The following is a 16,396-nucleotide window of genomic DNA, read 5'->3' on the forward strand; positions in this document are numbered from 1 at the left end:
GACAATCTCATGCAATCCAGTACAGCAACCCTTTCTTCAAAAACATTAAGATGTAATAGTACAAATAAATCATTGTGTCAAGAAGTTGTTATGAGGAATGAGGCATTATTTATTTATCAAGCCTTCTTTCTGTGAGGTGACAGTGATCACCACTGCACCTCCACCCTGTAGACATTTTGAATTCACTTCAAGTCATTTTTATTTGTAGCCCCATGTATAAAATAAAACCCCATTATTACACGGCTACGGTCTGTTATTTCTTCATAGCAGACCTTTGCTATGGACGCAGTTCTGATGTCGGACTGTGGAGGACCATTTTTGTCTCAAATTAGTGATTTCTTAAGTAAGTAGCCATGTAATAAGCGGGATAATGTACAGCTAGCGGGACAACAATGACCGGCTCGCTGTACATTATCCCGTGCACTCTCAACCCAGCTCCAGCTCTCTAAGAAAACGAGGAAAAACTCGGTAAGAAACCTCGGAAAAGGCAATTCAAAGAGAGATCCCCTCTCCACGGACAGCTGGGTGTTTGAAGCATGAACGTAGGCCTATAATCACTATGGCTTGTCGCGGTAGTCCGTGTTACCAGTGTTACACGGTGGTCGGGCACATTACATTACATACCCGCCACCCACACCTGCAGCGGCAGGTTGTCAATAGATAGTCGGACGACCGATGCATCTGCTCCATACAGAGTAGCAGGAGTCAGATTTCACACACACGGGACGGGAGAGAGTTGAAAGACCGAGAGATGGCAGAGGAAAGCAAACACGGTTTAAATTTCAGATTTATACCCAATGCTAAGAGGAGGACGGAGCGGTCACAGCTGGTGTGCGCGGCGGAGCGGCGCCGGGTACACCCCAGCGGCTCCGCAGCAAAAGTTCTACCGGAGAGGCTAGTCACTCAGCCACCTGAAGGTAAAGATCAAAGTAAGCGGCTACACATGATGACCGTCATCTTTTCCTGTAAAATCTCTGGTGTAATCAGTAACACCCATGTTGTCACAAGAAATTTTCCTCCCCGTCACAGCCCTACTAGAGATTGACGCCACCAGCCTCTCGGTCTGATTTCTACTGCTTCAAGAGAGAGTGCAATGGGAGCCACATATGGGGACTACAGCAGCGTTAACCCTGGACGAGGTCCTTCCGTGGTCTTCAGGGATCCATCCGTGGTCCGAGAGGTCCAGTCTGTATCACATCAGACTGGATCCCTCAGGACCACAGCTCACACGAGCCAGGGGTGGTGCTTAAGAGTCTCCAGGGTAGGTCGGGCCTCTGGGCTCTTGTCCATACAGCGTGCTATAAAATCTTGGCAATCTGGACAGACCAACAGGAATCATGTTTAAATACAAATGCTGTACTCTTTGTGTGTTTATGTGTGTGCTTGTATTCTACTGCATGTCTTACTGTAGGAAAGAGTGTCACGGATGTCAGGGACTGCATTGATGATGTCACGGGTGGTATGGAAGGGGGTCACCCCATCATGCAGCATCTCAAACAGCACCGCACCGAGCTGCCACACAGTGGTAGCTTCAGGCGTGGACCACCCACGCCGGATATACTCAGGAGTAGTGTATAACTGGGTACCTACAATACATACAGCCACACAGAGAAAGGTTAATGGATGAGGGACGGGAGTACAGGACAGAGACGGCAAAGATGCTGGGTTGTTTCAGAGAACAGGACCATAAGAACGACAGCCTACCTTCATTTTCAGTGTACCTCTCCTCTGTCAGAAATTCGCCAGAGCCAAAGTCAATGATCCAGACACGTGGGACATCAGAACCGGTTTCGATGAGGATGTTTTCCATCTTGATGTCCCTGTGGAAAACTTCTCTGGAGTGGACCTCTTGGAGACCTTCCACCAGTTGTTTTGTTATGATCTGGGGGAGAAAGAAAGAGACATGAAGACTGTGTGACACGGTTGGCGTGGACACACATACAGAAACACACATGTCATCAACTGCTTACCCGGCCCATGTCCTCCTGTATTGATGACTGTATGGACACCAAATAGTCATAGAGATCCATGCAGGGGACGGGTCTCTCTAGGACGAGAATCAGCTCATTGTCCAGATTGTACCAGTCCAGCAGGCCCACCACGGCACTGGTTCCTGCTCCTGCTGGATTGAGGTACAGCAGCAGCGCCACCTCTGTAGGGAGATCTGTAACTTCCCCATTCAAATCCTAAAGATATGGAGTGAAAGAGAAAGCAAATAATGAAACCTTAATATAGATATGTATACAAAAGTTAACAGTATTTTAACTGTTAGATTGTATGAGGTACAAGAGGAACATGTTCCCTTTGTACTCAGAATAAAAATAACTAAAAATAAATGTTACTCAAATGATTTAAATAATGTAGAGTGTTGGTATTAGGATGAAAAACAAATCTCTTACCACTGTTGTGTAAAGAAAGTCGCGGATACGCTTTATGGCCACCTACGGGACAGAAACAGACATTTGGTCAGCTTATACTACATGAGGCTGTTCTCATACGCCCTTCGTAGCTATACCTACGAAAAGTAATGCACTGTCATTCGTATATATATCCCACAAAATCAATTTGTATGTAATCCACGTAATTGTGAACCACGAAGTATAAAGAGCGACAACTGCCGCGCAGGGAGGGAACGGGGTCTATGGGTGGGTCAAAAATTACCGGAATTTCCCCAATAGGCCGGTGTTCGTACCCCACGTGAAACCTGAAGTCAACGTTGATTTGTCATGTAACTTCGCTACTTAAGTTACGCCACTTCCGGAATTATTTTAACCCAAACCGTGTTGTCTAAACCTAACTAAGTAGTTGTGTTGCCTAAACCTAACTAAGTATTTGTTTTGTCTAAACCTAACTAAGTAGTTGTGTTATCTAAACCTAACTAAGTAGTTTTGTTGCCTAAACCTAACTAAGTAGTTTTGGTGCCTAAACCTAACTAAGTCGATCTTTACCTAAACATAACTAAGTAGTTTTTCTCATGTAACTTCTGTACTTAAATTAAGCCTCTTCCGGTGTTATTTTAACCCAAACAAATTCCAATACCTAACCAAAAAGTGTTGTTGCCTAAACCTACCCAAGTCGATCTTTTCCTAAATCTAACTTTTATTTTGAAAAGACTGGAGCAGAAATTGACACATGCGTCACGTGTTGCTGGACATTCGTAGGAAAACGCAATGAAAAGTAGGAATAACTTTTTGTAAAATATCATATGAACCGTTGTATGAGGATACGTTGACTACATACAGAGCGGATACATGAATCATGGATTCTGTGTGTGTGTGTGTGTGTGTGTGTGTGTGTAACTTACAGGCAGATGGTCGTCTTTGCGGTGGCCAGCAAAGACTGCTCCGAAGCTTCCTTCACCCAGCATTCCCTCTTCCTCATATTTCGCCTCAAAGTCAGCTGCAGAAACAAAACACAAACACTTTGACTGTACTTGTTCAGAACTTTCTTTCCACTTCTAAACTAACCCCTAATACTACAGTAACAATTACTAATTTAAAATCGAATCCTATTACCAATATGAATCGAAAAGCCAAGACTGAAACTTAGAGGAACGATATGACCTTTTGAGCCAGCAGACGGTTAAGCTTAGCTTAGCATCAAGACTGTGAACAGTCTGATTCTATCCAAAGGTAACAAGATCTGCCTATCAACATCCACTACACATTATACAACAGTCTTCCCAGGCTAGTAGTACGTGAAGAATAAAAGAATGAAGAATAAACTAAACTGAATTTACTGATGGAACTCCCACTTCATCAATGTTTCACATATTTCTATCTCTACTCACCTCTGTTGTGAAACAGAGTGGCTTCTGGGAAGGTGGTGTCAGAGTCGCTACTGGTGGCCTTAGGGATGGCCTTAGGGGTGGCCTCAGGGATGGCCTCAGGGATGGCCTCAGGGATGGTCTTAGGGATGGCCTCAGGGATGGTCTCAGGGATGGATGGAAAAAAGCGATTAAAAAGAAAAGGAAATGGGTACGAGAGGTAGTGCAGGGGTGCCTGGTACCAGGGGTAGCTGGTGTCCGCACTGGGATTGAGGGGCGTTCTTCTCCTCTTCCCGTAGTCTCCCGTGTCCTCACATTTCCTCTTCCTGCTCTTCTTCTCCTCAGAGTCAGTGCTGGCGGGTATCCATGACACAGTATCCTCAGCGGAGTCTAAGATATCTAAACACATTATACATGTTAGAAAATAAGTGCTGAAACAGTCTTCCTAGGCTAGTAGTGTTCCTCATGAAGAGTAACTCAACTGAATTTACTGATAGAACTCACACTTCATCAACATTTCACGTATTTCTATCTCTACTCACCACCGCTGTCATCTGTGAAGAAGGTGTCAGATCGGTAACTGAAGGAGGTCTCAGCGGTGGCCTCAGGGATGGTCTCAGGGATGGCCTCAGGGATGGCCTCAGGGATGGTCTCAGGGATGGCCTCAGGGATGGTCTCAGGGATGGTCTCAGGGATGGATGGAAAAAAGCGATTAAAAAGAAAAGGAAATGGGTACGAGAGGTAGTGCAGGGGTGCCTGGTACCAGGGGTAGCTGGTGTCCGCACTGGGATTGAGGGGCGTTCTTCTCCTCTTCCCGTAGTCTCCCGTGTCCTCACACTTCCTCTTCCTGCTCTTCTTCTCCTCAGAGTCAGTGCTGGCGGGTATCCATGACACAGCATCCTCAGCGGAGTCTAAGATATCTAAACACATTATACATGTTAGAAAATAAGTGCTGAAACAGTCTTCCTAGGCTAGTAGTGTTCCTCATGAAGAGTAACTCAACTGAATTTACTGATAGAACTCACACTTCATCAATTGTTTCACATATTTCTATCTCTACTCACCTCTGCTGTTTTGTGTGGAGGAGGTGTCAAATTCATCACTGGAGGTGGTCTCAGGGATGGTCTCAGGGGTGGACTCAGTGGTGGTATCATTGGTGCCCTGGTAGCTGGTGTCCGTACCGGAACTGAGGGGCGTTTTTCTCCTCTTCCCGTATTCTCCTGTGTCCTCAGACTTCCTCTTCCTGCCCTTCTTCTCCTCAGAGTTGGTGCTGATGAAGGTATCAGATCCGGACCTGAAGGAGGTTTCAGGGGTGGCCTCAGGGATGGCGTCAGGGATGGTCTCAGGGATGGCCTCAGGGATGGTCTCAGTGGTGGCCTGGTAGCTGGTGCCCTCATTGGGACTCATGAACGTTCTTTTCCTCTTCCCGTATGCTTCTGTGTCCTCGAACCTCCTCTTCCTGCCCTTCTTCTCCTCAGATTTGGAGCTAATGCTGGCGCAGGCGGGTGTCGATGTCCCAGCATCCTCAGCGGAGTTAAAGTTTCCTAAACACATGTTAGAAACTTAGTGCTGAAAACATGTGAAAAGACTGAACTATATAGTACTGAATTGTGGATTTAGACTGCTTTTCACCACTGGAGCCATCCTTAGCATAACCCTTTCCCTAACACTATATAAAAACTAGAGTGGTTCGGCCAGACTTATAACACTTAACACTCATTTTTTCATGATTTTTAAACCAAATTTTTTTATACTTGGTGATATTTTTAAGGCAGATGTTATTAGCACCCAGGTGTATATAGCATGGCAGAGACAAGCCGGACCGACCCAGTCACACTATATACTGTATGTGTATACAGTATGTACTGTTTGTATATTTTTCCTAACCCTAAGCAAGTAGTTTTGTTGCCTAAACCCAACTAAGTCAATCTTTTCCTAAATCTAACCAAGTAGTTGTGTTGCTATTTTTACGTTACCCAGACTTTAAAAAAATAGCCCCTGAGGTTCTTTCTATATCATCTAACCTCTGCTGAATGACGGTCTGAAGCCCTCGGAGGGACATTGACTTGTCCTGCTAGTCTTGATGGCTCTTTCATGGCTCTCGTCAGACTTTCTCTTGGTGGCCCTCTGGTTTCCACCTGACCTGTTGTCCAGCATGTCCTGGATGGGATCTACTGTCTGACAGACTTAAGGAAGAAGCAGCGTTAGTAATCATTAGCCCAGCAGCTAAATCATATGGATATTAAAGTAAGAGAGACTGCAGTTCTCGTCAGGATTTTGGTATCACTACTTACCCAGATTTCTACTGGAGGACGGACGCTCAGGAGTCCTTACTAATCTTGTTCTTAAATTGTAAGGCATGGCTCTCAAACGGTAATGGTTCACCGTTGAAATGTCCTGGATGGGATCTACTGTCTGACAAACTTAAGGAAGAAGCAGCGTTAGTAATCATTAGCCCAGCAGCTAAATCATATGGATATTAAAGTAAGAGAGACTGCAGTTCTCGTCAGGATTTTGGTATCACTACTTACCCAGATTTCTACTGGAGGACGGACGCTCAGGAGTCCTTACTAATCTTGTTCTTAACTTGTAAGGCATGGCTCTCAAACAGTAATGATTCACCGTTGAAATGTCGAAGATTCGAAGTTCACCGTTGAAATGTCGAAGACTCGAAGTTCACAGTTGAAATGAGATTGATGAGAGATTCTGGTTGGTATCAAGAGTTTTCTCCGTAATGTTGGCCTCACAATTCCTTTAATACCTCACAATTCCTTTATGACATCACAACTGCTTCATGACCTCACAACTCCTTTATGACATCACAACTGCTTCATGACATCACAACTTCCTCATGACCTCACAACATTCTACTGTTGTACAGTTCTACTCTTAGAATGCATGATGTCAAGTCAAATCTAAACCAATAAATGTATTTAAAGGTCCCATATTGTAAAAAGTGAGATTTTCATGTCTTTTATATTATAAAGCAGGGTTAAGTGATAGATAAATACTGTTAAACTATCAAAACGCTCAATATAAGGAGAAATGCACACAGCCCGTATTCAGAAACTGTGCGTTTGAAACAAGCCATTAGGATTTCTGTCCATTTGTGATGTCACAAATATACAATATTTAGACCATTACATGGTTTTAAACATAAATATTCTAAATGTGTCCCAGTTTATTTCCTGTATCAGTGGATGTGAATAACATCAGCTGACAGGAAGTAAACATGGACCCAAACTGTTGCCTAGCAACGCAATTCCATTGCAATTCCGTTGAAATGCACAAAAACAGTGCGTTTCAGACAGAGGGTAAACACAGGTATATTCAGGCAGACAGTATGAGGAAAATATATTTTTTTTTTTAACATTACAGCATGTAAACATGTTCTAATAGAAACACAAAACACAAGTATGAACCTGAAAATGAGCATGATATGGGACCTTTAATCAAAAACAAATACTAAAACAACAGCTTCTCGCAGATTAGGATTCTTTTTCATAGCCAAATCCCATAATATGTGTACAAACATTATAACATTGTGATAGTGATTATACACTAATGAAAACATGGTTATGAATATTATTTATTATATATCATTTCTGCAAATAGATCATTAAACATTACGTCCATTAGCTACATACTTCTGCGATGTTATACCTGGTCCTAAAAAAAGAAATAGAATAAATTTCTTACTGTTTTTCTGGCATCTTATTGTTTATATTTCTTTTTATTTGTAAATTATATTATAAATATAATATAATATATAATATTATATTTTATTTGTATTATTTCTTTTTATATTTTTTCAATATTATTTTACTTTTTTTCAGACCCTTGAAGTATTTTTTTAATCGTATCTTAATTATAATAAATATTATTTAATATCTTGACATTATTAATATTTTGGTTGCATAAGTTGTCATCATGTATGCACAAGATTTTATTTAAAACATTAATTAAAAAAAAAAAAAGTGGGACTTCGGGGGCTGTGTATTTTTAAATATTTTTGAATTAATCATATTTAATTTCTTTTACTTTTCATGGACCATTGAAGTCACGAAAGATTATATGTATATTTTTTTATCTTATTATCTTAATTGTAATAAATACTAGAAAATTTCGCAAGAAAAACCATAGGAAGAGGAATAGTAAGACTTCACTAGAAAATTTCGCAAGAAATTTTGACCAGTGTGCCTGGTGCTGGGGGGTGGGGGGGTCTGAGGACCATAGTGAGGTTTTAAGAAGGTGGATGAAAGGCCCAATAAAGTCCCAAGTCTCGTGACCCGTTAAACTTTTAATGATTTTTCTACGTTAAAGTATGGCGACTCTGTACGGCCCTAAAGAGGAGTGTTTTTGAGCTCTCTTCACATCGATTTGCCACTCATTCCTGTCGAGCAAATAAACAGGACATTTACATGTTTTCATAAAGTTCAACCTTAAAATGCTAATCTGTGAGGCTGAATTGTACAGCTAGCTAGCTAGCTAGCTAAATAAGATAAGATAAGATAAGATAAGATGGACCTTTATTAATCCCCGGAGGGAAATTCAGGTGTCAAAGCAGCAACATCAGCAAACAGAGTGAATCACAGGAGAGGAAAAGGTATACAAAAATTCTAAAGACAATAATAGAGATATAAAAGATACAGAGTGAATGGGTGAACATAGTGTGTACAGTCCGTCAATAAATAAATGTAGTATGTACAATAAATAAATAAATAAATAAATGTAATATGTACATATGTGCAGTCAGCAATAAAGTGGTATATAGGATGTATAGTGTAAAGTGAGTGTAAAGTGCGCCAGATAGTGCATGTTTAAATTTCTTAAAAGTCCTAATAGTTGTTATAAGGGGGTCAGCCTTGGTTGTGGAGCCTGATGGCTACCAGCATGAAGGACTGACCCAGGCGCTTTGTGTTGTGCCGAGGAGGGATGAGTCTGTGGCTGACGGTGCTCCTCATCTTGACTAGCTCATCATGGAGGGGGTGGAAGGGGTTTTCCAGGATAGCGTCCAGCTTCCTCCTCATCCTGCCCTCTGCCACCACCTCCAGACCGTCCAGCTCAGATCCAACCACAGAGCCAGCCTTCCTCACCAGCCTGTTCAGTCTGTTGGCATCCCTTGTGTTCATGTTACCCCCCCAACATACCACAGCAAAAAAGAGAACACTGGCTACTACAGACTGGTAAAACATCTGCAGCAGCCTATTGCATACATTAAAAGACCTGAGCCTCCTCAGGAAGAACAGTTTGCTCTGTCCCTTCCTGTAGAGGGCCTCGGTGTTGTCAGTCCAGTCAAGTCTACTGTTCATATGTACTCCCAGGAACTTGTAGGTGTCCACCACCTCCACCTCCTCCCCTCGGATGGTGATGGGAGTTGGGGGCCTCGTGCTCCGCCGGAAGTCCACCACCAGCTCCTTGGTCTTTCCAATGTTGAGCTGGAGGTGATTGTTATCACACCACCCTATGAAGTTCTCCACCAGGGCTCTGTACTCCTCCTCGTTGTCATCTGTGATGCAGCTGACGATGGAGGAGTCATCGGAGAACTTCTGTAGGTGGCATGTACCCGAGTGGAAGCGAAAGTCGGAGGTGTAGGTGGTGAACAGGAAGGGAGACAGCACAGTTCCTTGGGGGGCGCCGGTGTTGCTCACCAGCACATCTGACAGGCTGCCCTGCAGTCTGACATACTGTGGTCTGCTGGTGAGGTAGTCCGTAATCCAGGCCACCAGGCCATGATCTACCTGCATCACTGAGAGCTTCTCAGCTAGCCGGAGTGGCAGGATGGTGTTGAAGGCACTGGAGAAGTCAAAGAACAATATTCTTACAGAGCTGTGCGGCCTCTCCAGGTGAGTGTAGGCTCTGTGGAGCATGTAGGTGATGGCATCATCCACACCGATGTTTTCCTGGTATGCAAACTGCAGGGGGTCCCGGAAGTCGCTCACAAGGGGCTTGAGGTGCTGCAGAACCAGTCTCTCAAAGATCTTCATGACGTGTGACGTCAGAGCAACTGGCCTGTAGTCATTGGGGGTGCTGGGGTGTCCCTTCTTGGCCACCGGGACAATGCAGGAGGTCTTCCAGAGCTGGGGAACCTTCTTCAGCCTCAGGGAGAGGCTGAAGAGGTGCTGGAACGCTGCTGCCAGCTCCCCAGCACACGCCTTGAGCACCCTGGGGTTGATGTTGTCTGATCCCCTGGCCTTGTTCACGCTGATCTTTGAGAGCTGCTTCCACACCTGGCCCCTTGTGATGATCAGGGTGGATGTTGCAATGTCTCCAGGTGCAAAGGACATGCTGTGGATGTGCTCCTCAGGGTAGGTATGGGGGGGGCAAGCTGCTGCTGCCTCCTGGGGATGGGTCCTGGGGGGAGGAGGAGAGGTGTGGAAGGGGGTGCTGGGGGGAGGAGGAGGGGAAGGAGAGGTGTGGAGGGGGGGCACTGGTGTTGGTGAGTGAGGACCCAGGCTGTCCTGCTGAGCTCTTGGGGGTTGGTTGGTCAAACCTGTTGAAAAACAGGTTTAGCTCATTTGCATGTTCCTGGGTCCCCTCAACACCAGGGCTCGGCTGTTTGTAGCCAGTTATCTTCCTGAACCCCCCCCCACACCTCCCTGGAGCTGTCGGCCTGTAGTCTCCCCTCCAGTCTGTCTTTGTAGGTGTCCTTGGCCGCCCTCAGCTCCTTCTTCAGCTCCTTCTGGACAACCTTGGCCCCCTCAATGTCCCCAGCCATGAACGCCCTCTTCTTCCTGTTCAACAGGGCTTTAATGTCCCCATTGATCCAGGGCTTGTTGTTAGGAAAGCAGCGTACCTTTTTGGTGGGTACGATGCTCTCCTCACAGAACCTAATGTAGTCTGTAATGCAGTGGGAGAGTCCATCGATGTCCTCACCGTGGACCCTGTCAAACAACTCCCAGTCTGTTGACCTGTAACACTCCCTCAGCTCCTCCTCAACTTCCACTGACCACTGTTGAACAGTCCTGGTGGTGGCGGGCTGCCTCCTGACAACAGGCTTGTATGTTGGCACAAGCCTGATGAGGTTGTGGTCTGAACCGCCAATGGGGGGGAGAACAGTGGCGCTGTATGCCTCCTTAATGTTGGCATACAGCAGGTCCAGGGTCTTATTGTGTCTGGTGTTACAGGTCACATACTGGGTGAAGTTCGACAGGGCTCTGGAGACCTTCACATGGTTAAAATCACCAGGTTACACATTGGTTCATGTGTAACCAATGTGGCATTAGTCTGCCCAATGAAAGTGAGTTTACATTTGAAATCAAAACAACGTACATTTACATTAACACTGCTCCTTCGCTCCTCCTATAACTGTAGGCCTGTACGCTACTGTAGGCCTATACACAGTTATAACTGTGTATAGGCAGTTTCTGTTCTGCAATGCCAGATTGAAATTGCGCTGCAGAGCACATTGAACCAAAGAGACTAGAAATGGTTGTCTTATTAATATATTTTATGTATTTAAAATTGATAATATACTGGTATTTATGGTTTGGTATGAATATAGAAACGGTTTATTCATTCTACCTGATAAAATAGACAACACTGGTTGTTTTTGAGTGGTTGGTGATCTGAAAATGTATTTTCTTTCGCTCCTCCTATAACTGTGTATAATGCATGTATATAATGTTTAAATGTATATTATAATGTTTAAATTATAATGTATAAATGTTATAGGAGGAGCTGTGCTCCTCCTATAACTGTGGGCCTATTTGCTAATAAGAGTTACATAGTTAAAATGTGTGTGTGTGTGTGTGTGTGTGTGTGTGTGTTAGTTAGTTAGTCAGCCTGCTCTGATTGGCTAATGTGAATCAGCTGTCTAGCAGCAATCTGAAGTTGCCGTGGTGATTGGCCACTGCTGCAGTGGGGCAGTTTATAATAGGAGTTAACCAGAGACGTACATGTCATAAAAGTACTTCTACGACAGAAACCGTGACTCCTATCGCTTAGATTGTTCATGAGACCAGTTAGGAGTCTCTGATGAACAAATGGTGCGACATTTGGGTCTGTAGTTTCAAAAATGTGACCTCAGCGGCAGTTTCGAAAAGTATTAACTTTTTTCTCTGATCCAAAAAATTCTGTGAAATTTAATATGGGGCCCTATGGGAGCGTAGCCTGCAGTTGCTCTCACGTTCAGGCATGTGTCGCCAAATGTGAAAGTCCGACTGATTCCATAGCTACATGTTTGCGACCGGCACAAAAACACCTACGTTTTGATGTATTAATTGTGTATGAGGAGTGGACGTTGTGGGCTACAGAGCAATTTGTTCGGAAAATTTTCAAAAGATTTCAAAGCTTTCCCGCACTCTAGCAATGATGTCACACACTCTAGCCCTTAACGACCCACGCAATACACAAACCATTATAAAATCTGAAACGGTCTGAAAATTTCACAAAACGTAAACTGCGATTTCGTGAAAACCGTGCCAGCTATCAAAAAATTTCCATTTGGCCAAATAAAGTCCCAAGTCTCGTGACCCGTTTAAACTTTTAATCCCGTTTCTACGTTAAAGTATGGCGACTCTGTATGGCCCCAAAGAGGAGTGTTTATGAGCACTCGTCACGTCGATTTTCAATGCATTCCAATGGAGAAAAACATCGCGCTTTCGCTGCGCGAATCTCTTAGTCAGGTCATAGCACACGGTTCCCGATCATTCCGCACGTTTTGATGTAATTTTTGTACAGGTGTTGGCAACGCTGCCGGAGGAGTAGCGCGGCAAAGTTTAGGCAGAAGTCTGAATAAGAAAATAAGCCCGACGAATAATAGACCAGTGTGCCTTGTGCTTCTAGGCACACTGGAAATACACTCTGTGTATGATGGCTGTGAGGAAGAGCTGGTCACAGCTAGATTTGTATAAATTTAAGGATTTAGGGAGTGTATGAAAAATATTATCAGGGGTCAGAAAAGGGGGATGTATATGTATTTTTTTAAGGGTTTTAATATTTGTCAGGAGATAAGGGCAGGATGTTTACCTTTTTTTTCTTATCCCACTATTTAATTTATTTTTTTCATTCATTCTAGTTGCGAAAATACTAAGATAAGATTGCCATAAATGTATTGTTTTGCAATCCTGTCTCCTTGAAATGACTAAACTGCACTAAATTGTTTTCCTTATATCGTTGTATTGGCAAACGTAATCGTCGCTGCCTGGATTATGTACAGAGGCAATTTTTTTTTTAAGAGAGAATGAAGCGCTACTTTTATATACCGCACCAGGAATTTGTTTCCAGTTACTGATCCTGAGTCCCGTCTGTGGTTTAGGCAACACAAGCACTTTGGTTAGGATTAGGGAAAGATCGTGGTTTTGGTTAAATGTTTAAGTTTCAGTGTGTAGGATTTGGTGATAGGTTGCAGATTGCAACCAACTGAATACCCCTCCGCTCACCTCTCCCTTTCCAAGCGTGTCTGAGAACTACGGTGGCCTTCAGATAACATGAATACGTGACAGGCTCTCTCTAGAGCCAGTGTTTGGTTTGTCCGTTCTGGTCTACTGTAGAAAAATGGCGGAGAAACATGGCGGACAATGCAAAGAGGACCTGCTCCCAATATGAAGGACTCATTCTAAGCTAACGAAAACACAACGATTCTTAATTTCATGTGATTATACACTAATGAAAACATAGTTTTGAGTATTATATTCCATTTATGCTAATAGATCCTCTGAAATGTTACATACTGGACCTTTAATAAATGCGTGTTTCACATCACTGCAGACTTTTTCTGTATTAAACCAGACCGCGATTTTTCACTCACCCATACAAAGTGCTGCCGTTGCCTAAACCATAAAAACATTTAATAATGCTTTCATCACTAAGAGCAGATATTGTATTGCATGATTGTTTATTTTGCTGGAAAACAAATAAAATACGTTTTTAACATTTCACCGATAAGTTCAGTATCAACATTTTTGCAACGTGCCAGATTTGTTAATTAACAACATTTCATCGTTAACGTATTCTGTTGCAAAGCAGTTGTATATAAATGTCTTTTCTAGGAGACAGGATTGTGTTATTTGTCAAATAAATGTATGATTCAGCCCTCTCCCCAGTCCAATTACTTTCATCCCTTATTTGAGGATAAAATTCATACATTTCTGTTACGTCCTTGTCCTTTTCTTCCTTTTCCCCCTGCAAAACGTTTTTGTGATTCTAATTGGACAGTGGAAGGGTTGGATAGAAAGTGTAAAATTTTAAATTGGCATCTGCGAAAATGAGGTACTTAGGCTTTTATGAGTCTGTAAACTGCTGAGTAGTCTGCACAACTGGGCAATCACTTATAGGAAATTGGAACATTGTTATTTGTGTAGTGCTGCAGCGTCCTCAGAGAGGTTTGGGCTTCTTACTGCACTTTGTGATCTTTTTCCTTAGAACTTCACAAAGACCACAACAACTCATGGAATAAATACAAAATTATATCTTATAAATATAGAATTTATTTAGAGTTGGTTGAATGGTTAAAAGGAAATTAATTAGTTACACTAATCGCTCCAAACAATACTCACAGCATCAGTGCCTCTGATTGCAAAGTCACTGATGCCTGCCAAATCCATTTAGTGTTTCTTTCTTAACATCATTAGCAAGGTAATAAATCATTCCTAATGTAACCTGTGGGGAACTGATTGCTAATAATTGTAAACATTAGACCTGCCCAGCTATGATAGCTGTGATTGACAGATATTTACACTCATATCTGCTAAATGAAAAACTCACAGTCCCCTTCTCGGGATGTATTTTCATCTGTTTTTTTTCTTCCACAGCGGTATTTGGCAATAACAAGCAGAGGTTCAGCAGTTTCAGCTGACAATTAGTTATGCAACAGTGATTTGTCTGGGTCTGGGACTTGATTCATTTTCTGATTTCCGTCAAGCGGAGGCAGCCAGCACAGATATGACAAGACAGAGGCGGCATGAAAATGTTTGTAACTGTACCACACATTGTGTCAGTCAAGGAATAAACAGAGTTTTGTAGACCAGAGTGCCTTTAGATGTGAGGCTATAGGGCTTATGTGTCTGATTCATTGTTTCCATTCAAGTGACGATGATGTCATGTAATGATGACTGAATGAAGGAATCAAATCGAAGCATAGAAGAGGCAGAGACAGTTTTCAGCCCTCAGTGTGGAAAGACTGACATCTACTTTTTTTAAAAAGATTTTTAAAGATTTTTTTTTTTTTTAAGAGTTCTTCTTCACGTCAAAGTCTGAGTCAGCTCCTCTTTTGAAAGCGTGGAGTTAGTCATCGCCATCATCCACTGGGGGTTATGTGCGATGGCAGAGCTTCTGTCCTTGACCCATACAAAGCCAATACATGTTTTGTCATACTGTATGCTTTCTGGTACTGCCAAGGATGCCAGTTATAAACTATAACAATGTTGTGAGTACTGCTGTTCAGAGCAGAGCCAAGTGGTGATGCAGCAAGCCAATATTCATATTCAGTCTGCTTGTTGTGTTGATTTAAATTATGTTTGAGGGGGAACAAAATGGAAAACAGAGTGTGTCAGTGAATACACAGCGTGAAATAAAAAATTATGTTATTTGCACAAGAGGAGGTTGAAACTCAGACTGACTGAAGCACCAACCAATTCAACTGGCGTTATCAGTCGCTATAAGCACCATGGATGTGGGTCATTAGGGGCCTACTACGCCTACTATGTTGTAAAAGTGAAAGCGAACCTTAAAAGCAACACGTTCTAACATGCTGTAAACTTGAATATAACGTTACGTTTTGAACACAAACAAAAACGCTTCTTTAGGTTTCGGCAACAAAAACCCTTAATTAGGTTTAGGCAACAAAACCACAACTTTTTTAGGTTTAGGAAACAAAACCACAACGTTTTTAGGTTTAGAGAACAAAACTACAACTTCTTTAGGTTAAGGCAACAAAACTACAACTTCTTTAGGTTTAGGCAACAAAAAACACTTAATTAGGTTTAGGCAACAAAAACACTTAGTTAGGTTTAGGGAACAAAGCTACAACTATTTTAGGTTTAGGCAACAAAAACTCTTAGTTAGGTTTAGGCAACAAAACTAAAACGTTTTAGGTTTAGGCAACAAAAACACTTAATAAGGTTTAGAGAACAAAACTACAAGTATTTTAGGTTTAGGCAATAAAACTACAACTATTTTAGGTTTAGGCAACAAAAACACTTAATTAGGTTTAGGGAACAAAGCTACAACTATTTTAGGTTTAGGCAACAAAAACTCTTAGTTAGGTTTAGGCAACAAAACTAAAACTTTTTAGGTTTAGGCAACAAAAACACTTAATAAGGTTTAGAGAACAAAACTACAAGTATTTTAGGTTTAGGCAATAAAACTACAACTATTTTAGATTTAGGCAACAAAAAACACTTAATTAGGTTTAGGGAACAAAGCTACAACTATTTTAGGTTTAGGCAACAAAAACTCTTAGTTAGGTTTAGGCAACAAAACTAAAACTTTTTAGGTTTAGGCAACAAAAACACTTAATTAGGTTTAGGGAACAAAACTACAAGTATTTTAGGTTTAGGCAACAAAACTAACTTTTTTAGGTTTAGGCAACAAAAACTCGTAGTTAGGTTTAGGCAACAAAACTACAACTTTTTAGGTTTAGACAACAAAATCATTTAGTTAAGTTTAGGCAAAAACATGTTTCGGCTT

At 42.3% G+C, this 16,396-nt stretch overlaps 2 protein-coding genes and 1 long non-coding RNA gene across 4 annotated transcripts; 1 reads left to right on the plus strand and 2 right to left on the minus strand.

Annotated features, from left to right (window-relative positions):
* Positions 1-85: 85 nt before the first annotated feature.
* Positions 86-4,696, minus strand: LOC119496975 (serine/threonine-protein kinase pim-2-like). The gene is made up of 9 exons (XM_037784677.1): positions 4,309-4,696; positions 3,921-4,165; positions 3,791-3,848; positions 3,305-3,399; positions 2,400-2,441; positions 1,971-2,186; positions 1,705-1,882; positions 1,407-1,586; positions 86-1,316 (listed from the first exon to the last, which is right to left on the minus strand). The coding sequence occupies exons 1-9, from the start codon at positions 4,694-4,696 to the stop codon at positions 1,225-1,227; spliced, it is 1,494 nt and encodes a 497-aa protein (XP_037640605.1). The 3' UTR covers positions 86-1,224.
* Positions 4,697-4,813: 117 nt separating this feature from the next.
* Positions 4,814-6,446, minus strand: LOC119497612. The gene is made up of 4 exons (XM_037785845.1): positions 6,298-6,446; positions 6,061-6,189; positions 5,791-5,952; positions 4,814-5,310 (listed from the first exon to the last, which is right to left on the minus strand). The coding sequence occupies exons 1-4, from the start codon at positions 6,362-6,364 to the stop codon at positions 4,823-4,825; spliced, it is 846 nt and encodes a 281-aa protein (XP_037641773.1). The 5' UTR covers positions 6,365-6,446; the 3' UTR covers positions 4,814-4,822.
* Positions 6,447-15,608: 9,162 nt separating this feature from the next.
* Positions 15,609-15,893, plus strand: LOC119497446. Of its 2 annotated transcripts, none has more exons than XR_005208923.1 (2): positions 15,609-15,630; positions 15,773-15,893. It is a non-coding gene; the product is annotated as an uncharacterized LOC119497446 (long non-coding RNA). The 2 variants fall into 2 exon arrangements; XR_005208924.1 differs by lacking the exon at positions 15,609-15,630 and adding an exon at positions 15,635-15,660.
* The last annotated feature ends 503 nt before the right edge of the window (positions 15,894-16,396 follow it).

The sequence above is a fragment of the Sebastes umbrosus genome, chromosome 11 (genome assembly GCF_015220745.1).
Source record: "Sebastes umbrosus isolate fSebUmb1 chromosome 11, fSebUmb1.pri, whole genome shotgun sequence".
NCBI lineage: Eukaryota > Metazoa > Chordata > Actinopteri > Perciformes > Sebastidae > Sebastes > Sebastes umbrosus.

Coding starts and splice junctions, on each gene's coding strand:
- LOC119496975 (XM_037784677.1), bottom strand. CDS start 4,696: ATGTGTTTAGATATCTTAGACTCCGCTGAGGATGCTGTGTCATGGATA. Junction 4,166..4,308: donor CTTCACAGATGACAGCGGTG/GTGAGTAGAGAT, acceptor TAATGTGTTTAG/ATATCTTAGACTCCGCTGAG. Junction 2,187..2,399: donor ACTTTCTTTACACAACAGTG/GTAAGAGATTTG, acceptor CCATATCTTTAG/GATTTGAATGGGGAAGTTAC.
- LOC119497612 (XM_037785845.1), bottom strand. CDS start 6,364: ATGCCTTACAAGTTAAGAACAAGATTAGTAAGGACTCCTGAGCGTCCG. Junction 5,953..6,060: donor GTCCTCCAGTAGAAATCTGG/GTAAGTAGTGAT, acceptor TTCTTCCTTAAG/TCTGTCAGACAGTAGATCCC. Junction 5,311..5,790: donor CAGACCGTCATTCAGCAGAG/GTTAGATGATAT, acceptor ACATGTGTTTAG/GAAACTTTAACTCCGCTGAG.